Genomic DNA, 12,148 nt, shown 5'->3' on the forward strand with positions numbered 1-12,148 from the left:
GAAGCCAACTTGGTGGATACCAACCCGAAGCAGTGGTTCATTGATACTGGAGCAACTCGTCATATCTGTTCCGATAAGGCGATGTTCTCCAAGTATACTCCGATAAATGGCAGGAAGCTCTATATGGGTAATTCCACGACGTCGCCAATTGTCGGACTCGGAAAAGTTGTTCTGAAGATGACGTCCGGAAAGGAGCTAACACTCATTGATGTACTCCATGTTCCCGACATCAGTAAGAACCTAGTTTCTGGAGCGGCACTAGTTAAGGCCGGATTTAGGCTAGTGTTCCAGTCAGACAACTTTGTACTTACGAAGAATAATATCTTCGTAGGAAAGGGGTACCTAGAAAAGGGTCTATTCAAAATGGTTGTAATGCCTGTACTCCGAAATATTGATGGTAATAAAATAAATGCTTCCAGCTATGTTGTTGAGTGTTTTAATTTGTGGCATGATCGACTCGGACATGTGCATAATAATACTCTTAAACGTCTCGTCAAATTAAATTTATTACCAAACGTCAATGTTGACGAAACACACAAATGTGAAGTGTGTGTGGAAGCAAAAATGACGAAACTACCTTTTCATTCGGTGGAAAGGTCAACGACTCCTCTAGAGTTAATACATAGTGATCTATGTGACTTGAAATTTGTGCAAACTAGAGGAGGTAAAAAGTATTTTATTACTTTTATCGATGACTGCACAAAGTTCTGTTATGTCTTTCTTTTAAGAAGTAAAGACGAAGCCCTAGAGGCATTTAGAACTTATAAAACAGAAGTTGAAAATCAACTTGACAAACGAATTAAAATAATTCGTAGCGATAGAGGTGGAGAATATGGTGCACCGTTTAATGAATTTTGTTCAGAATCTGGCATTATTCATCAAACAACGGCACCTTACTCACCTCAATCGAACGGTGTTGCCGAACGTAAAAATCGAACACTAAAAGAGATGATGAATGCCTTGTTGATAAATTCAGGCTTACCTCAAAACTTGTGGGGGGAAGCAATATTATCGGCAAATCACATTCTCAACAAAATCCCTCATAAGAAAAGTGATAAAACTCCTTATGAACTATGGAAAGGCCGCAAGCCATCGTACAAATACCTGAAAGTGTGGGGGTGCTTGGCAAAGGTCGAAGTACCTAAACCAAAGCAAGTAAAGATCGGACCTAAAACGTTCGATGCGGTATTTGTCGGATATGCCCATAATAGTAGTGCATATCGTTTCCTAGTTCACAAATCAGACATTCCTGATATTCATGTGGGAACAACCATAGAATCTCGGAATGCAATATTCTTTGAAAACGTATTCCCAAATAAGAAGGGAAATGTTGAAAATGATAACAACGAAAGTTCAAACGAGAATGTCGTTACCGAACTTAGCTGTTATAAAAGAACTATTGACGATCAAAACAAAGAGCCACGTCGTAGCAAACGGGCTAGAGTTGAGAAATCGTTCGGGCCAGATTACATGACTTTCATGTCAGAAATGGAACCAAGAACATTAAGTGAGGCTCTCTCTAGTCCCGATGCTCCAATGTGGAAAGAAGCTGTCAATAGTGAGATTGAGTCTATCATGAATAATCATACTTGGGAATTAGTAGACCTTCCTTACGGTAATAAACCATTAGGTTGTAAGGGGATACTAAAACGCAAGTATAAAGCGTATGGATCAATTGACAAGTATAAGGCCAGACTTGTAGCCAAAGGGTACAAGCAAGAGGAAGGCCTTAATTACTTCGACACCTACTCACCGGTGACAAGGATTATGTCCATACGAGTGCTAATAGCCATTGCAGCACTGTATGACCTTGAAATACATCAAATGGATGTTAAGACTACGTTCTTAAATGGTGAGTTGGAAGAAGAAATTTATATGGAGCAACCCGAAGGGTTCATAGCTCCAAGAAATGAGAAAAAGGTGTGTCGACTTGTTAAGTCGTTATACGGACTTAAGCAAGCGCCTAAACAATGGCACGAAAAATTTGACAAAGTAATGCTGTCAAACGAATTCAGAATAAATGAATGTGACAAATGCATTTATGTCAAAGACACACCCAAAGGCTATATAATCGTCTGTCTATACGTAGACGACATGCTAATAATGGGCAGTAATCATGATGTAATCATGACTAGAAAGAAAATATTGACCAAAAATTTCGATATGAAAGATATGGGTCAAGCAGATGTTATATTGGGAATTAAAATTCTCAGGACATCAGAGGGGATAGTTCTAACACAATCCCATTATGTAGAATCAGTATTGAAAAGATTCAATGCGTACGATCTTTCTACTGTAAAAACACCTATGGATCTAAGTCAACACTTAGCGAAAAACCATGGTGAGACCATATCGCAGTTGGAATACTCTCGGATAATAGGCAGTTTGATGTATCTTACAAACTGCACACGTCCGGATATTGCCTGTACGGTCAACAAGCTGAGTAGTTTCACCAGTAATCCAAACGACGCCCATTGGAAGGCATTGATGCGAGTTCTTAGATATTTGAAATATACTATGTGTTTAGGCAAAGGGGGAGAAGTTTACCTTTGCGAGAAATCCTAGCTCAAGGGGGAGCTTAGGTGAAGGGGGAGCCTAGGGATTTAGGTTCCATTATTTATGCATGAGTTGATTTTCATATTTATTTGCATATGTATTGTATTTATGTTTCCCTAACTTAAACAGGTTGTCAAACATCAAAAAGGGGGAGATTGTTGGAGCAATCTAGGTGCCCTAGGTTTTGATGTTTGGGCAAAAGTTTAAGTTAGGTTTATTGTTGTATTTGATATGCATTGTGAGTGTGCAGGATACAAGTACAACAAGAAAAGTCCAAGTGTGATCTTGGCAAAGGAGGAAAGTCCAAGAATGAGTCTTGGCGGTGTAAGTCCAAGCATGTAGTCTTGGCAACGTAAGTCCAAGTGTGACTTGGCAATGGATGAAGCCCCGGAGGTGAGGAGCCTCTTGGCAAAGGAAAACCCGACAATATGGACAAGGCCGAAGGAAGCTCCAGAAGGCAAGACGTGAAGGATGGGAGACATCCGAGGGACGCGAGGTGATGGAGGAGGCTAGAAGGCTAGATCTAGGTTGGTCGGGCGAGAACGAGTCTTGAGTGAATGTACTCGAGGCAAAATCCTAAAATTAGGGTTTCTTGTAGCGTCTTTGTAAGCGTTCTTGTGGCGTTCTTGTGATCGGTGATGATTGTGTGATCGTGATGCCTATGTGACGTTGAGATAGCGTTGGCACGGTCGATGGTGCATTGACGATCGGTAACGGCAAATCAGGTTCGATTTGTTCCAAGCTCTATAAAAAGGAGCTTGGTATGGCCGGCCAAGGTGACGAAATTAGACTTGGTTAAAGCCTAATTAGTAGTCACCAAAGTGCTCAAGAGATCTTTGTGTGCCAAGAGGTCTTGGTTGGAGTTGTGGTGAGGTTTCTCCACCCACAAGGAGGTTGAGCTAGCCGGAGTTTGCCGGGGACTAATCCACCGACGGATTGAGGGATCGTCCACCTTACGGACACGCCGTGGAGTAGGAGCAAGTTATCTCCGAACCACGTACACGCCTTGTGTTAGGGTTTGTGTTTGGTTTGTTGTCTTCTTCCTTCTTGTTTTAGGTTAACTTTCGTATTTGTTAGTTTGCTTTTGTATTCCGCTGTGCACTAACATTATAGGAAGTAAAGTTTTGGGTGAGACGCTATTCACCCCCCCCTCTAGCGGACGTCAAGGTCCCAACACTATGAACTATGGATTACATTATGGAAAATATCCCGCTGTGTTGGAGGGATATTATGATGCTAATTGGATATCAGATACAAAAGACTCCAAATCCACTAGTGGATATGTATTCACGATCGGTGGGGGAGCAGTATCTTGGAAATCCACTAAGCAGACGTGCATTGCTCGGTCAACTATGGAATCCGAGTTTATAGCACTAGACAAAGCAGCTGAGGAAGCTGAATGGCTGCGGAACTTCTTGGAAGATATTCCGAGCTGGGAAAAACCTGTACCTGCCGTACTGATCCACTGTGATAGTCAATCGGCGATTGGAAGGGCACAGAGTAGTATGTATAATGGGAAGTCAAGACATATACGTCGTAGACATAATACCATTAAGCAGTTGATCTCGAATGGAGTGATTGCAATCGACTATGTTAAGTCCAAAGATAATTTGGCAGATCCTCTTACGAAAGGGTTGAGTCGAGATCAAGTATACTGCTCATCAAGAGGAATGGGATTAAAAAATCTACAACTGAAAACGATTGAAGTGGAAAACCCAACCTTGTTGACTGGAGATCCCAAGATCTTGGTTCAATGGGACAACAAAGTTTCAGAAGTTGTGGTTTAGTACAGGAGATAGTTTATCTCTATCCCAATCCTAGGATGAATTTGTGCTGTCCTACCTCATGTAGTGAGGTTAAGCTTATGCTTTTAGTGACTTTTATACCTTATAAGGTGGAGTATGGTAGGATACTCTTGATAGAAGTGTCACCTATGTGAGTGTGAAGACAGGCCGCTTCAATGAAACACTCATGAATCCAAGATGGTGTCCATGGCCAAAACGGAACCAACCATGAGAACCTAAAGTAGGTGAGATAGGTCTCTGTGTGGGTGTTATTGTCTTAGTATACACAAACAGCTGAGCAGTTCAAGACATCACGTTCACTGCGCAACCTAGTATACTCGATAGCATTCCACTACGGAAGGTTCAAAGCCACAAGCTACCTCTCCCGATGCAGTGACTTATCGATTGGACTCTTGTAAAGTGTCAGCATGCATACACGCATTACATTAATTTTCATTCATGTGGGGGATTGTTGGATATTGGGGCCTAAATGGACCAATACGATTTTGAGGAGGAAAAATCGGAAGCCATCAATTGTTGAAAGTCGTAATTGACTTCAAAATTGAAATCTACGTTTCGCGTAGATAGATTTAGACTATTAATTTGCTCAAAACCGATTAAGGGTGAATGAGAAATTAATGTTCAAAGTCGGCCCAAAATAACGTTGGTTATTCATTAAGGAAATGCAAGGGAGAATAGTCCCACATCGGAAATTTCCGATGTGCATTCCTTACTTATTAATGATGTTGAGTTATTGGAGTTAACTCAGAAAAGTACCAGGTACTCTCTGCTCAGGGGCGAGCAGGTGCTCGCACCTGTGAGCCCGCCACCCGCCACGTGCGCAATGGGCGCTTTGTAGGCGCACTTTGCACTTCGCCTACATGGCACTCGGGTGACGTGTCAGGCTAGTACCTGACATGGCAGTGCCTATGTGGCATCCTCGTGGGCAAAGGGAGATGACTCGACAGTTGGTTGGGCGAACGGATGGCAGTCGTTGATCAACGTTGATCAAAGAAGTATGGTGGATCGCTTGTGATGCGATCTAGAGCCTTGGATCACAATGAGTCACGATCTGACGGCTTGGGATGAGACATGATCTGAAGCATCGGATCAATGGATCCAGATCCGATGGCTGATAGATCTGAGGGTCACAACTCTTAGATCTGATGGATGAGATTAAAGGGGCTATGTGAAGGGTTATAACTCTTCAGTCCGGACGGCCCAGATTAATCCACCCAAAGGTCACACCCCTTCCTAAAGCCTCTTCCTTCTGTATAAATAGAACCCTCCAGATTGGAATCAAATCACTCAACTTAATCTTCTCTTCCTCAAGTATTCACTCATTCATCTTGTGCATTCAAGAGTCCAAGAAGCCTACGAGAAGGTTCGCTGGTCTCGGAAGTCGGAGTGCTACGATTCCGAGACGATTGTCGTCGTTGTATATTGGGAACGAATTGCAACAATCCGTTAAGCACCGTAGCGGAGCAATATCGTTTACGGAGATAGTGTCGAACACTAGCCTTGACGATCAGTTTGCATACTCCGGAATTTACCGGAAACAACAATTGCGAGCTGGATAGCGTCGTTGTTCGAATCCATTTGTTATGGGCCTTTGTAGCTGATATCTACTCCTATTGTTGATGGTCGCTATAATGATGTGTTCTATACATGCAACAACTATTGATGCAAGTATAGAACACAAAGAAAAAAAGCTTTGATAACCTTAATTGCCCCACTTCTAATCATTTTATAGGCAAATCTAGTCAAAACTTTCTTTTATATTTGTGGTTAGTAGAATTGTAGTTTATATTTGCCATGGCCTATTTTTAGGTCTTTCTTTTTGAGCAAAAGGTCTGTCACATATTAGCTTTAGATCCATAATATAAAGCCACATTATATAGTCATAATTGAATAATAAAGACCTCATAAATCGGATGGTTTTTATAGTTGTGTCGAATTGGATTAGCTTGATTCGTGAAGAATACACTTAGATATACTCCGCTTGTTTTGGATTTCTTCTCCCCCCTATATATCCTCTTACTCATTCAATCGAAAGTAGCGATCAAAGAATTCAACCGACTAAATCGGATCGAGGTAATGGGCACTTAATTGCTTCATCTACTCTCCTATAATTCTTTACAAATCATATTGTATCTTCCTTTTATTTCTTCACGATAAATTGGTCACTTATTGTTTGGGCATCAGCGATGCTCCTTGAGTATGAACTTTTTGAGCTACCCTTCTAAGGTTTGTTTACATCTAAGGTGAAGAGCCACCAAAGATGGCATCGGAGAACAAGATGATGATGAGGCCAAAATCAGTCATCGGTGAGGCTGGCTATGTAATGGAGGACGTACCTCATCTCGGTGATTATTTACTTGATCTCCCGGTGAGTGGTTCAATCATCTTATATAGATTAAGATGATCTCAAATTTAAAAATTAAACAGATGAGTATTTTTTTTTTCCTTCTTGGAGGTCATTGTGTCATTCAATGTGTTCCTCTCTTGGTTATTTTTTTTATATATTTTGTAAAATTTGTGAATTGTTATTGAAAATTTTATTTTATAAATGGAAAATATGAAAAGTGAAAATGATTTTCACTCCTATTTACAATTTTAATTTTATTTTGTATACAAAAACAGAATTAGCATTAAGTTAAGAAGATGTAATCACACTAAAATAGTTAGAAATATTCTTAGCAAAATATAGTTTGATATTCAACATTCTTGGGCAATTAACAACATAAATGGTTAATTATTTTTTTTAAATACTTGATAAGAATTTGATTATTATTGTTATTATATTATTAGGAAAATGCTAATAGTTTTTTTTGTAACATTATTTTTCCACAGACCTATTCAAATCCACTTCAAGACAATCCCGCATACTCTGCGGTCAAGTAATTACTCAACTCTCTACCTTTTATTTCTTTTTCTTTAGTTTTTTCTCGTTTTTTTCAATGATGAAATTGTGACCGTGTGACTTTGTGATTACGAGTTCGAGTAGCAGAAATAGTCTATTGCAATGTAAAATAAGTCATCTTAATTCTGATGTGTTTTGCTTCTTGGTTCATGAATTCAGACAGTATTTTGTGAATGACGACGATGCCGTGGTACAAAAGGTCAGAGATATTACTAATGCATCGATCCATAGCTCATGCATCATCTGTTCGATAAATTTCAAGTTGTTGTTTTCTGGAAGTTTAAGGAAAGTTTAAGTGACCTGAGAACTACATTGCATTTCAGGTTGTGGTTCATAAGAATGATCCAAAAGGTATGCACTTCCGACGAGCCGGGTCTCGGCAAAAGGTAGCTAGCTAGGAAGTTTTAGAGATCGTTTAATTATTACATTTCGCTAATATTAATCTTGTTATCTTTTCTATATGCTTCTTAATTCAGGTGTTCTTTGAGTCGGATGAGGTGCATGCTTGCATTGTGACTTGTGGAGGTTTGTGCCCTGGACTAAACACGGTCATACGAGAAGTAGTGTGTGGACTATACGACATGTATGGTGTTCGCAAAGTTCTTGGAATCGTGGTGAGTGTTCAAATGTGGTATCGATGGATCAGTTTGGGTGTGTTTAGGGACTTAAAATTAATGACTATATATGCTGAGGCCTCTTCTACTAGTCGGTTATAAGTTTTCGTTGGTTTATAAACTCGTAGGGTGGATATAAAGGCTTCTACTCGAGCAACACCATTAACTTGACACCGAAGAGTGTCAATGACATCCACAAAAAAGGAGGTACTATCCTTGGCACATCGAGAGGTGGTCATGATACATCAAAGATAGTAAATAGTATCGAAGATCGCGGAATCAATCAGGTTAATTATAACAAATTCTTAGACTCTATATATGTTAGTTATTTTATTTACATATGGGTAAATTGTCCTAAGCTTCCTATATACAAATTCAACTTCCCCCGCAGTCCCTGTGTCAAACAAAATTTATTTCCACTCTTTACAGTCAACTTTTCTTTACTTTAACTCCATAATCCACACCATCCCTCATTGTTTTTTTATAGGTACAAAAAATTTAAAATAAGGTATAATTCCTTTTAAATTCAACATCATTTAACTAGAATCGACTATATCAATCGTCAGGCGAAAAAAGAGTCGTGTTCAATTTGATTAAATATGCTATATTTAAGAAGAATTATATATCATTTTAAACTTTGTATATCTAAAAAAATAAAAACAATTAGATAAATCAATCTACAATAGCAAGTTGAAAGGAGGTTGAAGTAAAGAAAAGTGTAAATAAATTTTTTCTGACGTAAAGACTGAATAAAAAGTTGAGTTTGCTATTAAAGATTTTATAACAATTTGTAGTTTACATATATCGAGCATGCCAATTTGATTCAATAACAAGATGGATTGTTATTATTTTAGGTTTACATAATAGGAGGCGATGGAACTCAAAGAGGAGCTGCACTTATCTATGAGGTAAATTTGGGGCAACTAGTTCAACCGCTACATGTATTGAAGACTATCAAGTTTCCTATGTATGCTACATTTTTGTAGGAAATTCAAAAACGCGGCCTGAAAGTTGCGGTAGCTGGCATCCCCAAGACTATCGACAATGACATTGCGGTACTTGTGTTTTTCATGTATTTTCTTAAAATGCTCATCTATTTCCATTGATCTCCCTACCTCATATGAGTAGGTTATCGACAAGTCGTTTGGTTTTGACACTGCTGTCGAAGAGGCTCAACGAGCAATAAATGCCGCTCATGTGGAAGCTGAAAGTGTCGAAAATGGTATTGGCCTTGTGAAGCTTATGGGTCGCTATAGTGGTTAGTGATCTCTCTATCTCCCTCCCTCCCTCCCTCCCTCAAACTAGCAGTTCAATAACATTCAAACAATTCGATACCGCAGGGTTCATCGCTATGTATGCTACACTCGCAAGTAGAGATGTGGTATATTCTCGAGTCATTTCCCCTTGCATATCAATCGTACCATTCCGATCTTGAGCTAAAATCCGAAATCATCATCAGGATTGTTGCTTGATTCCGGAATCATCGTTCCACTTGGAAGGTAAGGGCCAACTACTAGAGTTCATCGAGAAACGGCTCAAAGAGAACGGGCACATGGTCATTGTCGTCGCAGAGGGTGCAGGACAAGAACTGATCGCGGAGAGCATGCGATCCATCAGCCACAAAGATGCCTCCGGCAACAAGCTACTTCTCGACATTGGACTCTGGCTGTCGCACAAGATAAAGGTAACAGAAATGCTATGTGATACCTTCTAAAGAAGAATGACTTCATTACAATCACTTTGTTCCTCTTCTTTGCAGGCTCACTTTAACAAAACGAAGGCGTCGATAAACCTCAAATACATAGGTTCGTTGCAGATCAGCTTTGATTGTCGATTTGATGCGAGTTGACAAAAAATATGTTTGGGTGCAGATCCAACTTACATGATTCGAGCAGTACCGAGCAATGCGTCGGACAATGTTTACTGCACTTTGCTGGCTCATAGTGCTGTTCATGGAGCCATGGCGGGCTACACTGGATTCACCACTGGACCTGTCAATGGAAGACATGCTTACATACCTTTCCATGTATGTGCCGTGCCAGTCTTTCTTCTTAGAGCACTTCTGTTTGTTAACCTTTTCGGTAAACAGAGGATTACGGAGATGCCAAACAAGGTGGTGATAACCGATCGAATTTGGGCGAGGCTGTTGTCTTCCACGAATCAACCCAGTTTTCTTAGCTCCACTGATGTTGAGGCGAAGAGGGACGAGGACGAACCGCCGACGACGCAGCTGCTGGACGACGGCAAGGATCGCTGCTCGACACCACCTCCTAATGCCACACCCTGAATTCATCTTCACACCCACATTTTGCTCATCTTTGGTCGGAAGTAATGCGTTGAATAATGGCACACGATACATTTTTGCCGGGGACTTGTTTTTTGTTTATCATGTTTGAAACATAGTATTCAAAAATTATGCTTTTCGATTCTGCAACAGTAGTAGAAACTTTTATATAATTAAATCCATTGAAATATCTTCAAACTGAACAATCAGATAAGCATAATGTCTATGTTGGATATAATTATCCCTATTAGATGAATTTATTTGTAAATTGCACACGTGAATACGATATCCAGAAAGATTCATGCAAGTCAAAAGTTTGGAACAAAAAGTCAATCAAGAGTCATGCTACTGGAGATTCTGAAAACTGATATCCAGAAAAGAGTAAGTAGGTTAAGATGGAGATGCAACATCATTATGCTAATAATTCCTTTAAAATTTAAAGCTGTCATTCTGAGCATCTTACATAGTTGCATACCGATATGAATGTTCAGGATTAACTCAAGTTATGCATCAACTTGAAAGGTAAACAGAAGATGCAAATGGTATAATAGCACAAGATTATATTGGCAAGCTACTAACCATATAGTAATAGGAAAAGTTGTAGATACAGGATAAACATTTAAGAAGATACAAATAAGGCACAACATTAAATAAAAAAAGAAAATTACAGTAATGTATATGGGGATGTAGCTCAAATGGTAGAGCGCTCGCTTTGCATGCGAGAGGCACGGGGTTCGATCCCCCGCATCTCCATTAACTTTTGTCCTTTTTTCCACGAAATTCTTCACCATCTAGGAGATTTCGAAGGTTAAGTTTCAAGAACAACAATAATGACATAAGTCATGATTTCCCAAAAATTTGAAATTAACTACACCAGTCTCATCTAGAGCTTCATGCATTAAGCTACCCTTTATATAGTGTTTTAAAACATTTCTTTGGTCCCACTCTATCTCTCATTCTTCAACTATAATTTATTCTAAATGTATAGCTATATAATTAATTAGTGTTCCCTAAGATCATATTGATATCGTCTTAACCATTTTCTTTCATTTATTAGAGCTACACCTTATTGCTCAAATAAATGTACCTTTTATTTCCTTTTTCTTTCTAACCATCTCATTCATCGATCTTAGATGTTTTGTTTCATAACCTATGAAGTGTACCATGATCAACAAAAAATTTCTTTTACCTAAAGAACATAACACTACTATTCTTAAGCAACAAAAATAACAATAATAATAATAACTTGATAGTAGCAAGTATCAAAGATATTTGTTGTATACAGGCAACTTATTTTTTTTTCAGTTCAACTTTGAATTGCAGGTTTCATCCCTAACACATTTAGCATTGATTAGAATGACATCCAAATACAAACAACTGAATCATCGGACAACCAGAAATAAACTTCGTGGCACTTAGAAAAGGAAGATTTAAGAGCAAAGACCTCAATGTCTGTATTTGAATACAAGTAAAGATCCTTGGTTGTGATCCTCAATTCCTCATATGCTGTGCCCTGTTTCCTATTTGTTCAATGCTCAGCCAAGCAAGTACGTTAATTATAAAACAGCAAATCAAGTCCATAGAGAAAAGCATTCAATGATCAGCTTAAAAACATCAAAGCATATGTAAAAATTGTACATATGAGCCAGTAGTTGAGAGGATAAAATAGGCAAAAGTGACAGGAAAAAGTTCGAGCAAATCTAAAAGAAGATGTGATAGTTTTCTCAATACATGAATCCACTTTATGAAGATCAATCCTACTTCCTAATCAAGGAACTTCTCATTAATGGATATTCTTAAAAAAGAAAATGGCATTCACCAAAAGAACAGTTAAGTAGGAAATCTGTTTTTTTTCCCTCAAAATAGAGGGCATGATTCTCCCTGAGAATTTCCTCATTGAATACTTAGAGACCGCCACAATCAAGACTAAATTAAATTTTGATGCATTGCGACCACCTCGATTGAGACTCAGTATGAGCACCTCATC

The 12,148-nt window shown here is 39.0% G+C and overlaps 1 protein-coding gene and 1 non-coding gene across 2 annotated transcripts; both read left to right on the top strand.

The window, feature by feature from the left end:
- Window positions 1-6,645: 6,645 nt before the first annotated feature.
- Window positions 6,646-10,164, top strand: LOC121987957 (ATP-dependent 6-phosphofructokinase 3-like). The gene is made up of 14 exons (XM_042541657.1): window positions 6,646-6,729; window positions 7,194-7,240; window positions 7,423-7,462; window positions 7,587-7,649; window positions 7,740-7,877; window positions 8,006-8,164; window positions 8,732-8,785; window positions 8,864-8,932; window positions 9,006-9,135; window positions 9,218-9,258; window positions 9,337-9,561; window positions 9,637-9,682; window positions 9,749-9,903; window positions 9,967-10,164. The coding sequence occupies exons 1-14, from the start codon at window positions 6,646-6,648 to the stop codon at window positions 10,162-10,164; spliced, it is 1,449 nt and encodes a 482-aa protein (XP_042397591.1).
- Window positions 10,165-10,841: 677 nt separating this feature from the next.
- Window positions 10,842-10,914, top strand: TRNAA-UGC. The gene has a single exon. It is a non-coding gene; the product is annotated as a tRNA-Ala (tRNA).
- The last annotated feature ends 1,234 nt before the right edge of the window (window positions 10,915-12,148 follow it).

This window comes from Zingiber officinale, chromosome 5B (genome assembly GCF_018446385.1).
Source record: "Zingiber officinale cultivar Zhangliang chromosome 5B, Zo_v1.1, whole genome shotgun sequence".
In the NCBI taxonomy this organism is placed as follows: domain Eukaryota; kingdom Viridiplantae; phylum Streptophyta; class Magnoliopsida; order Zingiberales; family Zingiberaceae; genus Zingiber; species Zingiber officinale.